Below are 14,727 nucleotides of genomic sequence, written 5' to 3' on the forward strand. Positions count from 1 at the left end.
TCCAGAAGGATTCTATCAAAGTAAAGCCACAGAAGCATAGAGATGAATGCCTGTTGTGCTCAATAGCATATCCCACTCTGATTACTTTAGAGGGTAGAGCACTAGGCCTAGTATAGCAAAAGTTTATTTTTTACTGAATTCTGCATAATTCTGACCCTTGCACCTATATACCCACTCTAAGAGTATTTTTGTTCAACTAAGAACTTGAACGGTGCTCCCTGCTGCTCTTGGAGCAGAGGGTTCTCTTCATCCATGTCACCATCAAAGACAGGAAATGTAACAAGGAAAAATTGTTGCCAGCAGCAAGGACCTAGATGCAGCTGATGAGGACAGGTTGCTGGAGGTGAGGATCTCCTTTCCTATAACTGAATGAGCAGTTCTCCCACTTGCTAACCCCAGCCTCCCTACCAACCAAGAAAAAAGAACCTGTATTCCTAGATCAGCAGATTCAGAGACTCTTCTCAGAGCTGGAGAAGTTGAGATTGCTGGCAGACTTTCTCTTTGTGTTCTTGCAAAAGGTTGAGCACTGTATATCATAGATGTTTCCCTTGTGCTGGATTCTGCTTTTTCCTGTAGTTCGGAAATCCGCAACAATTTTACTGAAACTTGTCGAGTTTGGCAAAAAAAAAAAAAAAAAAAAAAAAAAAAAAAAGAAAAGTTAAATGCAGAATCTGGCTGTGTTCAGGTTGCCCTAGTCCTTGATGTTTCATCATTCCAGAGGAAGGAAGGGTGTTACTATGACCCACAGTAAAACTTAGTGTTTCAGTTCTTACCTTTATGAATCATATTAAAACCGTTTGTCTGTTTTCATGAGAGTTGTAGGGGTCATTGGGTGAATTGTCCTTATCATTGTCATAATCTTGATGACCTCGAATTCAAAGTTGAGTTACATTTTGTATTTGTACCGATCATCTGTTAATTATAGTTGAAGGAATTGTACTTCAATATGCTGAAAATTTGCTTGCATCAGAGTAGAAAGAGGATACTTGTTAGTTCAGGTATTGAAATTTCTGTTTTATCTAAAAATTCCACTAGGATCTGAAGCCAGTCTAAAGTAGTAGGTGATGACTATTTCTGCGACAAACTGAATTTTGCTTTTTACACACTTGTCACCAGTTATTTTTGTTATTTGTGCCATATTATTTGTAAGAAGCACTTTCCTCCTATGTGTGTCACAATTTAGCCCAAAGTCATCTATGTAGATCTACAAATAACTAAGGTTATTAATTGCATTCTTCCTGTTGACAACAAACTGTGCTCATAAGCCATTGCTCATGGTTGGTTTTTGTTTTGTTTTTTTTTTTTTTTTTGTAACCAGTGCTGAGTGTAGAACAGTTCAGACCTATTGTGATATACAAAAAGGCTTATAATTTCCTGTTAGGGCTGAGGTTTAGTAAAACCTAGGCAATGAGTCAGATTTGATGTCATTATTTCTTTTATTTGTATAGTATTAAGACTTCTGTTTGCTAATCTTCATTCCAATTTATCAAAATGTGACATATCTATCAAAAAGCTTTACTGATTTTCATATAGAAGAGTGGAAGAGCCTTGCCTTGAAGTTCCACAGTGAATTGAATCAAAGCTGGAATACAGTGGTCAGTTGTCATGGTTTCAGCTCAGAGGGCAACTGAGCACCACACAGCCGTTCACTCCCTCCCTTCCCCCCTAGCGCTGACAAGGAGAAAATTAGCAAAATCTTGGGATTTGAGATAGGACAGGGAGGGATGAATCACCCATTATAGTCACAGGCAAAAGACAGACTTGTTCGGGGAAGGAAAAAGACCCATAAATTTAATACAGACACTTGCAACAACAACGCTTAAGAGACAGAGTAGGACAGTGAGAAGCATTGCCACATCTTGAGACCACCTTCCCCCCACCCCTCCCTTCTTCCTGGGCTCAGCTCTGCTCCCGATATCTCTGATTCCTCCCTGCAGCAGCACAGGGGGCAGGGAATGGCAGGGGTGTAGTCAGTGATGCTGCTTCTTCCATCTTTGGGGTGTGGGGGGGGGAACTTCTAGAACTTCTTTCCCTTGCTCCAGCATGGTCCTCCTCTTGCAGGGGACAGTCATCCACAACTTCTTTCCAACCCGAGTCCCTCCCACGGGCTGTAGCGTTTCCCTAGCTGCTCTGGAGTGGGACACCCCTGCATGTTGCAATCCTCCCAGCGCCAAACTACAACAGTGGGGGCTGCTTCTTCCCACAGGGTCCTGGCTGCCTTTGGGCACAACCAGGGCCCCCCGACAGGCGCTAGCAGCATCTGCTCCACCATAGACCTCCATACGTGGGGGGGGCACCCTGCTGTCTCACCACAGGATACGGGGGGGGGATCTCTACTCTGGCTCACCTCCCTCCACCTTTCCTCTTCTGTTCTTCCACTGACCTTGATGTTCACATAGATATCGCAACTTCTCCTTCCAGGTGCCCTTCTTAAATAGGTTATTGTAGAGGTGCAGCCACCATTGCTAATTGGCTTGGCCTTGGTGCGGAGGTGGGTCCATCTTGGTGCTGGGGGATCTTCAAGAAGCTTCTCACAGTGGGCCACTGCTTTAGCCCCCTCCCCTGCTAGCAAAACCCACACCACTCACTCAAACCCAGGACATCAGTATTTGACCCTTCTGCTCTACTCTCTCTGAACATACCTGTGCTACCTGCTGTAAAGCTTAGCATAGTTTTAGATAGATATGCACTTAAAGCTTGGCTTTGGCTTCTAAGTCTAAATACTATAATTGTCATGAGTAAATTAAAGGTCGTGTTTTGCTGTACAGGTAGATACACATCTTAGAGGGGACATTTTACATTCAAAGTCTATATTTTTTTTTTCATATGTAATTTTTTTTATTTTTCACCAACTGTAATGTGAATTTTCTATAGACATGAGAGCTTTATTCATTTTGGTGTAATGAATATGAAACAGGCCATGGTTAATGTTAAAATATCAGTGGTAGCACTTTGTTCAACCATGAGGAACAAATCTAAAGCCAGGCTTCATAAACTTAGCTGGCAAAATATGAATCAAACCCTGTTAAGTACCTCCTGGCAAACCAATTCTCTGATGTGAACAAGAGCTCTGTTGTGGTTTTTTTTTAATTTAATTTTATTTTATTTTTATTTTCCCTTTTTTTTTTTTTTTTTCTCCTTCCCCCATCATGATCCAAAATTTAGAGCTCAACCCTGTGAAGTACTGAGCGTCAGTGAAAGCCACATGGGAACTGAAATGTTCAGCATCTTCCAGGATTAGGCCTTTACTTTGGTCCACATCTTGTGCATTATGCGATCTGTTGTTTTTAAACTAATAGATGCCTTTCTCTTTCCCCTCATCCTGAAAAATAGGTTATGCTATATCGATTACAAGTTCTGTTTATAGAAGTTTATTCTCTTTCAATGCAAATAAAGTAAAGCAAGCCGTAAGGCATATTTCCCTCATAAGATAATGTACAGAACTTGGTTCACTTATGTTGTCTTTTGTACTGGTTTGATCTTGCTTCCTTGAGATAGCCATCTCTGTAATATTAGTATATTTTATTTGTTGTAATCTGATGTGCCATTTCTCTCCCCTTTTTTCTCCTTCCCTAAGATTATCGTTGGAGAAACTGCAGTGTTTTGTCTACAGTTAGCTACAAAGGATTTTGAAAACCAAGAAAAAACAATATTAACTGGAGACTGTTGTTATATAAACCCACTGGTGCGCAGGACCATCAGATTCCTTGGTATGAGCAAAATTAATGCTTTCATTTTCTGAATGGTGAGAGTGATCAATTATGTCTTAATTTTGATCTGGGGAAAATATTCAGATAACCATGCAACGTTTTATATGTAGTCTTAACTCAGGTGCAGTGAGTTCTCTCCTTTTGGGTAGCAACGCTTCTTGGAAGTTTGGATTAAAAAAATAGTTGCAACCAGTAGGCCTGGAGTAGGGTGAAGAGAGGAGATACCCTTGTGCCATATCCGTAGTTAATAGTTTTCTTTCAGTTACACACACACATAGCAACCAAAGTTGAAGACATTAGGATATAAACATGTGTTTGAAGCCAAACCTGGTTTAGGTATTTTCTTAGGCTGGGGGTTGTATTATAGTCTCTAGGAGAAGACTATACAAAATCCATGCTCCACTGAAGTCAACTGTAACTCCCCCATTGACTTTAGTAGATATGAGATGTCATCCGTTCTACTTAGTTCATTGTAAATGTGTTTGGAGGGAGAAGTACCACCACTCAATGTCTGTTGAATATTCCCAGATGCTCCTTTTTAATATGTGCAGGGATGCCATAGCAGGGCTCAATTCTGTTTGCTTCTCACTCATGGTTGTGTCTAAGAGAAACAGCTGGAGCAATGAAGCCTTGGGGCAGCTAATCCTCCTACGTGCCCCAGTCACAGGGGGAGGGAGGGAATGTGCAGCTGTGTCTGTATTTGTAGTGTTTGTGTAACAGCCGTGCCTGCCTTCTGAGAGCATGGTTGCATGCTGTCCCACTGGGCTGCTGAGAGTCATTTGGAATGAGCCTGTCTTGCATAGGTCTAGAGAAGGTGAGGAGGGATAGATGAGAAGCTCCTCCCACTCCAGTTGCTCGGTGTGTAATCAGTGCCTGCGTTTCCTTCCCACTTGGTGGGCCCTCCTTGCACACAGAAGCAAAAAAAAATTGAGAGGGAGGGAAGGGATGAACAATGGCTTCCACACTGTTCTACCAGATGAGGCATCACTGCATGTTATGGTCACACAAAGTGATGTGGTCACCCGTGCTGGGGCAGTGCACACCCTTGGGCTTGCTGAAAGGGCCCTTCTGTACAGCGACTCGGCTAGGTGCAATCCACTGCTCACAGGGGTCTAGCAGCTCAGGGTGAGTTAACATTAGTGTGACATTGCTGACCAGCCAGGATCCCAGAAATCATCCTCGGTCCTCTAGTTTTACTGAGGAAAGGACCTGACCTTTAGAAATGCACGTGTTCCTGTGGGGTCATGTCTGCTGTGGTGTGCATCCATTAAATTCCTCTTGGTGCCCCATGAAGTTGGGAACTGCCAGAACTCACTATATTTATGATGAATTGCAGTATGGGTAAGGCAAGATGATTTGACTGTGGAAATACAGAAGGAAATCTCCAGCTCAGGTGGAATATGAACATGCACCTGCTATCTTTGCCTCCCAGTCAGGGTGCTGTGTTTGCATTTCCTTCCAGAGCTCATTTTCTGCTTCCAAAAGAACAGAAAGGTACCTCAGAATAGCAGAAATCTGTTTTCTTTTAAGTAATCAGATACATGTATTTCCGTTCTAATGAATGAATACATGTGCTTAGTGCTTTGGTGATATGTCTGATAACTCTTTAGCATAAGTAGCTCCTCAAATATATAGATCTTTAGTTCACTGTGTTGGTATTGTGATTAATATGCCATGCATAGAGATGTACCCAGTAGCAGTCTGATGAAGACAACTCATGCATATCAATATTGAATTATTCAGTACTTCAGCTCCTTTACAGCTGCAAGGGAAAAGAAAATGTTTGTCCAGTATGTGTTATGACTTTTCAAGTTACTTCTCCATTAGCACCTGACTTCCTTAGTTCTCAAGCAGATTTATAGGGTGAAGAATTTGCCTCTGTCACTTCTCTTTAGTGAACATGGGCAAAAATAAGGTACCAGTATAGCTAGGTACCCTGAATAGTGGTGATTCATGCCTAGGAGGCCTAGGAAAGCGGGCTACTTGCACAAGAGGTGAGCTTTCTCCTCTGAAGGATAGAAGGAGATCAAGTGTGCTGGTCCGTTGCAGTGTTGCTGCTGCGGTTGTATAGGAAAGTACCATCTCCGGTGTGAGCCAGGACCTTCAAGGTAGAATACTCATGAGGGCTTTTCCTATTCTTAAATGGAAGGAGCTGGTGTATAACTATGATAAATACTATAATATGTTGCCCTGGAGTAAAATTGTCAGGAAATTTAACTCTTTGTTTCCCTCTTTAGGAATTTACGCATTTGGACTGTTTGCTACGGACATCTTTGTAAATGCTGGACAAGTAGTAACAGGGAATCTTGCACCACATTTTCTTGCACTTTGTAAACCCAACTATACAGCACTTGGATGTAAACAATATACACAATTCATCAGTAGCGTACATGCCTGTACTGGAAATCCAGACCTTATCACGAAAGCCAGAAAGACATTCCCATCCAAAGAAGCAGCACTAAGCATATATGCAGCTATGTATCTGGCTGTAAGTATATTGTACTATTTAATGTCACTATATTTTTGAGAGCCAATGGCTCACACTGTGAGGGGAGGAGGGAGGAATGGGGAGAAGATAAGACAACTATTGGCTGATTTTATATATGTAAACCTTCTATAAGCTACTGTGCGGCCTTTGAGAATTTGATTCATTGGACTTAATTCTGTCACATATAATTGTAGTTGTTCCCTGAGCCTTGAAAGCTAAGGCAATGCTCAGAGAGAGCAAATTGCCCAAAAAGAGTATTAGATTTAGGATACCCATGTGATTGGTTTACTTTTTCCCCATTTCAGAGAATGTAGAAGGCTTTGTTGAGTGGTAAATAAGGCTAGGGATTGCCCATGACTGGTAGTGGTTCCTTTCCATGCTTTAACCAAGTACAGATTAGTAGAATTGCATATATTCTTTAGTGAGGTGAAGCAGAAGAGTGGGCATTTGTAAGGGTCTGATCTCTGCAGGTTTTCCTGAGATCTGTGCATGCCTTTAGGAACCAGAATTGGTATTTATAGGTACCTTAGTGCTCATGCAAAGTCAGTTTGACTTTTATTCTGTAATGAGTGGGCTACAAGACAATCTAGCCCTTCTTCCCTCTCTCTTTTCTGATACAGGGATTGATGAGTAGGGCTGGGATAAAAACTGATGTTTACTGCCCGTCATCAGAACGGTTCTAGAGGCTATTGAGAAGTGTGGGGAGGCAGGTGAGAGGCAGAGTGATTAATCAATCTCGCTCAATTAACTCTCTGCAGTACTCTCTGGCTTAGTTTGGAGTGCACATCATTCTAGCCTTAAGCAGAAGCACATATTTTCATAGTAAAGTTGTCCCTAGCACATGTCTATGGGAGTCTCTTACCTGAATTGTGCTGGTAATCACAGTTCTTTGTAGCCCTTTGGATGTACCCAGGGCTGACCCAGTAGCGTCAATGGGAAACTAGGCAAGTGTGTGTGTGCCTCTGGTCACTGCAAGAGTCATCCCTTAAATTCCCTCCGTATTTGAACAGTGGCCTGCCTATACGTGTGTGTGTATGTATGTATGTGTGCATATATATGCACGTCTATATGTGTGAGTGTGTATTGCTTTTGAGCATATACTTAGTGAGCTGACTTTTAACTCCTGATTGATCTGGAAACTGATACTTGCCAACATGGCAAAGATCCCAACCCCATCCACAGACAGTGTGCCAACTCCATGCTTCTGAATATGGTTTTAGAACCGGTTGCTTAAAATCTGCAGCAGTGACAGTAACATTTACCAAAAGTTCTTGTGAACAATGTCTAAGAGATGTGGATCATCAGTTAGTACAGACAAGTGTTATCTGCAAATGAGAGATGAGCAATAAAATTCTATTCTAACTTGAGGCAAGTGTAAGACTCCTAATAGTATTGTCTTTATTTGGGGAGATATCTAAGGCTTTGCTTCACTGAAACATACCTCTAAATTTGTCACAAGCTATTTTAAAAAATATTCAGCATTCTTTATTTTAATTGCTCCTATTTTTCTCATCCATCTGTAAAGTTGGATTTCCACTGTTGCCATGAGTCACCGTAACTAAAGGAAACCAACTGTTCAGCTGCTGCAAAACAGGAAGGAAAACATTATTAATACATTTTAAAAACAAGAAGTAGACATTAGTAAGGTCTAATACCTAGTATCAATGGCTTTTGACACGAACAAGAGTACTTTATGGAAACCTTACATTATCTATGGTCATTATACAGTTAGCAACATCAAAAATTAAAACTGTTGTGATCTCTTCCATGACTTTATAATCTTTCAGTAACCACAGTAACTATATCTTATGTCATTACTGTATCACTGCGTGATGTGTGATACTTGTCATTTAACTAAAGCACTATAAACTGCTCTCAGGATTTCTGAATTCTTATAGGCTGCCTAATAAAGTGAATTACTGCGATGTATCAGCTGAGTTGTAACCTGCAAATTTAAGTCCTTGATTGATTATTGGCAGTCCTTTTTTGGTAATATATAATTTTAATCCTGCTGCACGGTTGCAGCTAAAAATACAGTTTATTACACGCAAGGGAAAGAAATGCAATGTTCCAATATTTGGCATCATGTCCTTACACTGTCATGATGTTTGTCAGGATAGTTGGCTCAGAATAACAACTTTCTCATCACTATTCACTGGAGAAGATGATTTAAACGGTAGCCTAGTCTTTGTATGAGCCGTGGTTCAAAAGTTATTGAAAGCATGGACATAAAGACTTCCATATATTACTCAGCTAGTATTTCATGAGCATATAATCTTTGATACAAAATGTGCTTTTTTTTTTTTGGTTAACAGAAATATTTGGGAGAGAGAGAAAAATTGTCACAGAATCCTCCCTGAACATTTGAGCCAGCTGTGCACAAAATGAAACCAGCTTAAAGACATAGACAGGCAACAAGCTGATCCAGAGTCCTTGCTCTCTGAGAGGGCAAAGTAAACAATGTCAGATTTATGTGATTTCACAGATCAACCCATTTAGAAACAAAGCCTATGTTTCATCTAATAATTCCCCTATCTCATTTAATTTAAGTGCAGCCATGTCCTTATGACCTAGCATCTGTGCATTTTGTCTTGTTAACAATAGCTTCTTTTTTCATCTAAGTTCTTGAGTCTTCCTTTCTCCCCCCCTCCCCTCTTTTGAGAGTAGGTGGCTGCTATGGTAACACTGAATTCCCCTCTTTCTGAAAGTACAGTCTTTTTCAAACAATTGTATTGCTAATATTTAGACCTCTCTGTAATGTTTGCTTCCATTACTTTCTCTCATTATCTACCAAGAAAAACTTGGATAGGTGTTGAATGGCAGCACGATGGCCAGGCGTTTTCTCTACTCTGCTACAAACACAGACACTTTCAAGGATGCTTTACCTGTCTTCAGACTTTTAGGTTTATTTTTCCCAGTGTACCAGAGTCTTCAAAAATGAACTACTTTAAATCTGTTCCAAAATCTCTAATCAAGCTGGCTGCTGCCTGGATTTCTCCTTAGGTGTCCACTCGACTCATCTTGGATCTTTTGTTTGTTTTTGCTTCAGTTGGGCTAATAAGTTGACTGCATCTGCTTTCATTTCTCATCATTGCAATCCACCCTTTCTCAGCTGGAACAACATCTGCCAACATAGGTATTACAGCAATCTCTGCATGTTTATTAAGTACAATATAATTGTATAAACCACATTTTGATATGCATAAGCTGACACAGCCTGCACAGTTAGAGGTATATTTTGAAGCAGTCATATGCACATACTTGTGCTCTTTCCACAGCTGAGACACAGAAATGAGAAATCATGAGTCTTTTTTTGGTAGGATTTTGAAGTGATATATGAAGATTTAGTCAGTCTATTCTCATGGTTTTAAATATGAAACTTGTGACTAACAGTTGTCCTTTGGTGCTGCAGACCTAGGGGGTCAGTCATTTCTAGTTGTAGTTTAAGACAAATTTTATTTCATTCTATAAAATTTTGCTTTTCTGTTGTTTTATTCTTATTGCATTGGACGAGAGCAGTTTGCAGCCAGCTTATCTGTAGGGTAGTGTTTGAACATGGTGTTACCACATACATTTCAGACTTGCTTTAGATTTGTAATGATAGAGGAGCGGGTTTAATGTCTTCATAATTAACATAGCCCTTTGATGTGTAGGCAGCTTTTGTTGCTTTGTACTGTGAACCCTTGGTCTTAACTACAGCCTTGGGCAGAGCTAGCAGGTAAAGCTGACAAATAACTTTTCCTTCTTTGCAGAGCTTTTGTTAGGCCTGTGATCAGTTTTTCTGCAAGGTTCTTGCTTCTGGCATTCTGCTGTATAGTCTTTGCTGTATACTGTGTTTATGTCACTGGGAAATGACAGCAAGGCAGTCTGGGTCACAGTGCTGGCAGCATGGTGACATTCTGTTCAGTGTCACTCTGATCTGATCTTTAGGTGTAGGTTTCATCTTGCCTCTCCTTTATCGTGAAGTTCCTGCCTGGCTTCTGCTCAGTGGGCAGCTGGTGGAGGCATAACAGGCCCTTCTTTGATAGGCTTTAGAGGGACTTCAGAGGGAAAAGGGGTAGCAGATCCACCTTATTGAGTCAGCTTTGTTGTCAATTTTTTGTTAGGAAATTGAAAAAGGATTCTTTTGGCTGCTTTTCAGGAGCAGTGGTAGGAAAGTGGAATTTCTTTTCAGTATCTGGTGCAGCAAGTAAAAGTATCCCTTCATACTGATTATACAGCATGTATCACAAGCTTCATGTATTGGGTGTATTAGTTACTTTCAGGCTGGATAGTAAAATAACATTACAATTTGATCCAGGGATTTATCTAAAGACCTCTAGGTATCTCTTGTCAGTCAGTTCTTCGTTACAATTCAGTTGATCAAGATAACGACCTCTGTAGACTGAATCAGCTTTAATTAATATTTGAGTGTATCTTACAGTCCTGGTACACTGAAAGATACCTTTTTTCTTTTCCAGTTGTTTACAGTTGCAACTGTGGGGAGCTCATAGTGGGAAACTTAATAGTCATGTCCAGAATTTCTAGAGCTTTCTCTTCCTTTTGCCAACCCAGACCCCTAACTTTGAAAGCCAATTTTTGTCTGGGGTCATCAATAATTACTGCAAAACTTACAGAGGAGGCTGGAGAAGGCTTCAAAAGCACTAAAAAAGTTCTTCAATGGGCAGTTGCAGAAAGGCCCAGGTGATTTGAGAATATGACTTGCTCTAGAAATAATTTGACCCAATAATTATTAATAAAAGCTCTTCAGCTTCCATGAGATTGTCAACAGGATTCTTACTAAACGTTGAACCTGGTTATAGACTGCCATCCACTATAGCCCACTAGTTTTTCAGCGTTTTGATCTCCAATTATCTCTTTTCTTGTAGGTACGATAAATATTGAAAGCTGTGCATTCCTCAGGTGGAACATCTATAACATTACTTGTATTACTTGAATAGTTCAGGATTCTTTCTTTAATGCTAGCACATTATACAAGCAAAACAAAACATGAGATAATTTATATTTGGAGCGCTGTTTGGGATAGGTGCCTGTACAGTGCTTCCTTCATCTTTCTGCTTGTCGCTTCATGAGTCATTATTCTCTGCCCACTAATGGACTGGTCTGTCTCTTTGTCAGTCCCCCAGACCATCTGCTTCAGGGAGGACTGAAACAGCAGGCACAGAGGGGATCTTCCTACCCACATCCCTGGGCCCCAGGCTGATGAAATCAGCTAGGAAAATTAACCTTGCTCCTGGCTGGTGCACCCAGCCTGATGACTAGCTCCACTCGAACTGAAATGGGACTCTGGGACCTGTTCCATGTGTGTTTGTGGGCATAGATGTTTTTGTGGTTGAGCCTAAAGACAGCTGAAACAAGATGACTTGGAAGAGCTTGCAGCATAGCCCAGGAGGCCACTTTGTCCTGCACTTGACGTACAATTCCTGTTCTTCTCTTAAATGTTTTGGAATGATTTTGTTTGCACTAGATTTAGGACATATTTCACATGAGTCAGACTTGCAACGTGACACTTCTGAAAGCTTTCCCAGTACAAGCTAAGTGCCAGTGCTATGATTAGTCCTTATATTATGATCTCAGTCGTGTCAGAAACGTCACAGGTAGCTTTGTCTTTGGTGGTGATGGTGATGATTCTGATTCTTTCAAATACACATTTTCAAAACCACTTCAATTAAAGGGTTTTTTTCAAATTATGAGATTCTCTGAAGACTTCACTTCCAGCATCTTGAAGACTCAAGGTCAAATGTTTGTGTTTTCCTGAAAATCTGGTAAATATTGTTTATAGAACAAACAGATAATATCCACCTCCTTATATGGTTCTCTGCCGGTGTCTACTTGCTGGTATCACCTTTATATCTTTTCATACTAAAATCTTATCTCAGGAAAAAGGAAAAGCAATAGCAGAAGTTCTTCAAGAGAAGGTTCACCACTGATCTGATGTTACAGGACAATGTGCATCTTCCAAAATTAATTCTAACTACTGTATCAATCCTTGACCTTACATACAAAATCTCTGCTGTTGGTCTTCCTGTTGACTAATTTAAAAAAATTCTTTAATTAGATTCCTCCTCTCCCAATATCTGTTCTTAAAGGGGAACTGAGATGGACTTCTTTGGTGAACACCTTTAGCCATGTAAAAATTTCTATTGTCATTCATTCTCACTGATGTTGTAAATCACTGAGCTATTTTCCTTTGTTGATACTGCATTTAATACTTATGAAAAGAGAAGAAAAATCCTGTCATCAAGTTTATTCTTTGTCAATTACCGACTCTGATAGTTTATAGCTTTCCTTTGAGAATCAAAAAGAAAATTATTGCTTAATTATGTTTTATTCTTAGTGCAAATCAGATTTTTGACTGAGTTGGCTATGTTCAGTGTATTGTACTAGAGTTGTAAGAGGTCAAGTTTAAAAAAGGACGTCTATGAATCCTGCCTTGGAAGAGTCTACATTTGCTATGTAGAGTTTTGCAAATATAGACTTTTCACTCCACTGTTTCAGAAAAAGTTTACCCTGTTTCTATTGAGTCTTTAATAATTTTTAAATATAATACTATTCTTAAAATCAGTGATATCTGTTCTTTAAAGACAAGACAGAAATGGTACCAATGCTGGCAGAACCCTCAGGTTATTTTGAATAATGGACTGGGCATGACAAGCTTGACTGCACATACGGCAAATGGAGGTCTTTATTACTCGTGAGGCACAGTATGAGTCTGCAGTTGTTTCTGCTCACTCAGTGCTTTGACTAGGGATTTGAAGGACATGCTAGATTGTAAAAAGATTCTGAGAATTTTCCGCAGAGCACTTTTCAGTTTAGCTTTGTATTAAAAATGTTGACTTTTGACTGAAGTACTGCAGAATCAAATATTTGTATTATAATGTGTTTTGACTTCATAAAAATTGAGATCATCTTCTTGGGTGATGACCAGGTGTTACAGATAACTGAAATGTATCACCAAGACCTGCCCTAAACAAACTACACTTTTTTTGAGTTGATTTTTCCTTCTCAGTAGCTGTTTTGATTTAATATAACACAATACAGAATTAAATACAGGATAGTTTCCTGTCATCTTCCCTGCATCAACTGCACCCAAGCTGTATTTGAAATGTGGTGATCTTGATGCATATTCAAAATATTAGAACATTTTTCCTAGCACCAGATGTTCTGACATGTAATGTGAATGTCGATAATGGTGGTAGTATCCAGGAGTGCAATGAAACTCACGAAAATAGAGGATTGCTGAGTAACTCAGCGTGCACTGCTGGCTGTAGCTTGAAGAAAACCAGTGGGGCTAAAAAGCTGGAAATTAAAGTTGCAGTTGTCTTATCAGCATTCCACATGGTAAGAGTAACTCACTGAAGAGAGCCTGCAAAAATATAAGGAGCTAAGAGAAAAGGATAGTCAGCAAAGGAAGAAATGATATTTCTGAAATGGTCTAGGAAGAAGGTAAGAAGAAATGTGGTTTGGAGATAGACTCTAGAACTCTTTTTTTTCAAACGTTTGCTTTGTCTGCATTAGTTAAAAGCTTGCTACTAGTTTGCTGTTCATCATGTAAGGCACACTGAAGATGTGTTGCAGTATTCTGCTGTGATTTTAAGCTTAAGCTTTGATTTGTCCTCTAAGCCATGGATCTTTCTCTAGTGTTTTGAACAAAACTACTGTCAGATGTCGCTCTTTTCAGACAAGCTCTGATCACTACTTCCTTTGCTTAGCTTATCATAACTGTAACCACGCTTCCTAAACTACATCTTGACTGGATTATTGCAGCACTTCACAACTGATTACCCAGTAGATTCAGCTGAAGTTTCAGACAGTACAAAAAAACCCAGAGGACTGCCCATTTGTTGGCCAGAAAAGGTACTGGTTCTTCAATGCAGACTCATCAGTTTTCCTTTGCAGTTCAAAGTGATGGCATTACACAATGAAGTCTAGTGAAACTCCATAGAAAATATTTGCATTCTTCAATCTAAAAACTTCAACTCTGTCTAAATGTGAAGGTTTCAGGGATTTCAGTCGTTTAACTGGAGAATGTCTTTTGCAGAAAGTAAATACTTGATTCTCAGAAATCCTGTTAGGTGAAATGTAGTTTTTCAGGGAGGAACTTTCAAGCAGCCTTATTGCCAAGATTCAAGAGAATGGTAATTCAAAGATTTGGTATTCATTTCTTCCATTGGCCCATCAGAGCTTGGAAAGTTCCGGCTTAAACCTAGTAGTCCCTATGTGCACTCTTAGGGCAGAAGAGCTGTTCTGTCATCAGGCAGTGTTTTTCATTCAGTAGTATTGCATAGGGAGAGTTAGACTGCAAGCAGGGCAGATTGGTTTATTGGAGTTTGATGCATAAAGTTTTCTGCATTTAGGCTGGTTTGTGTCCTGGGGGGGATTGGTACTAAACATCCTCAGTCACCATCTGTGAAGTACAGGGGTGTATTTGTTCAGTGCTGGTTGACACTGTTACATGTTGCTTATAAAAGCAGATGCTGGCATTTTGTTCAATTTTCACTGCTTTTTGACAAACCTCTAGTTAATCAC

General features: G+C 40.0%; 1 protein-coding gene across 2 annotated transcripts in view; it reads left to right on the top strand.

Annotated features, from left to right (window-relative positions):
* The window catches only part of PLPPR5 (phospholipid phosphatase related 5), a 46,421-nt gene that overhangs the window by 18,621 nt on the left and 13,073 nt on the right, over positions 1 to 14,727 (top strand). For both annotated transcript variants that reach the window (XM_033000544.2, XM_042806293.1), the window contains exons 2-3: positions 3,578 to 3,710; positions 5,948 to 6,198. In XM_033000544.2, the coding sequence (XP_032856435.2) occupies positions 3,578 to 3,710; positions 5,948 to 6,198 (384 nt within the window). The remainder of the gene's footprint in view (positions 1 to 3,577; positions 3,711 to 5,947; positions 6,199 to 14,727) is intronic.

The sequence above is a fragment of the Tyto alba genome, unplaced genomic scaffold (assembly GCF_018691265.1).
Source record: "Tyto alba isolate M040663 unplaced genomic scaffold, T.alba_DEE_v4.0 Super-Scaffold_1000006, whole genome shotgun sequence".
Lineage (NCBI taxonomy): Eukaryota > Metazoa > Chordata > Aves > Strigiformes > Tytonidae > Tyto > Tyto alba.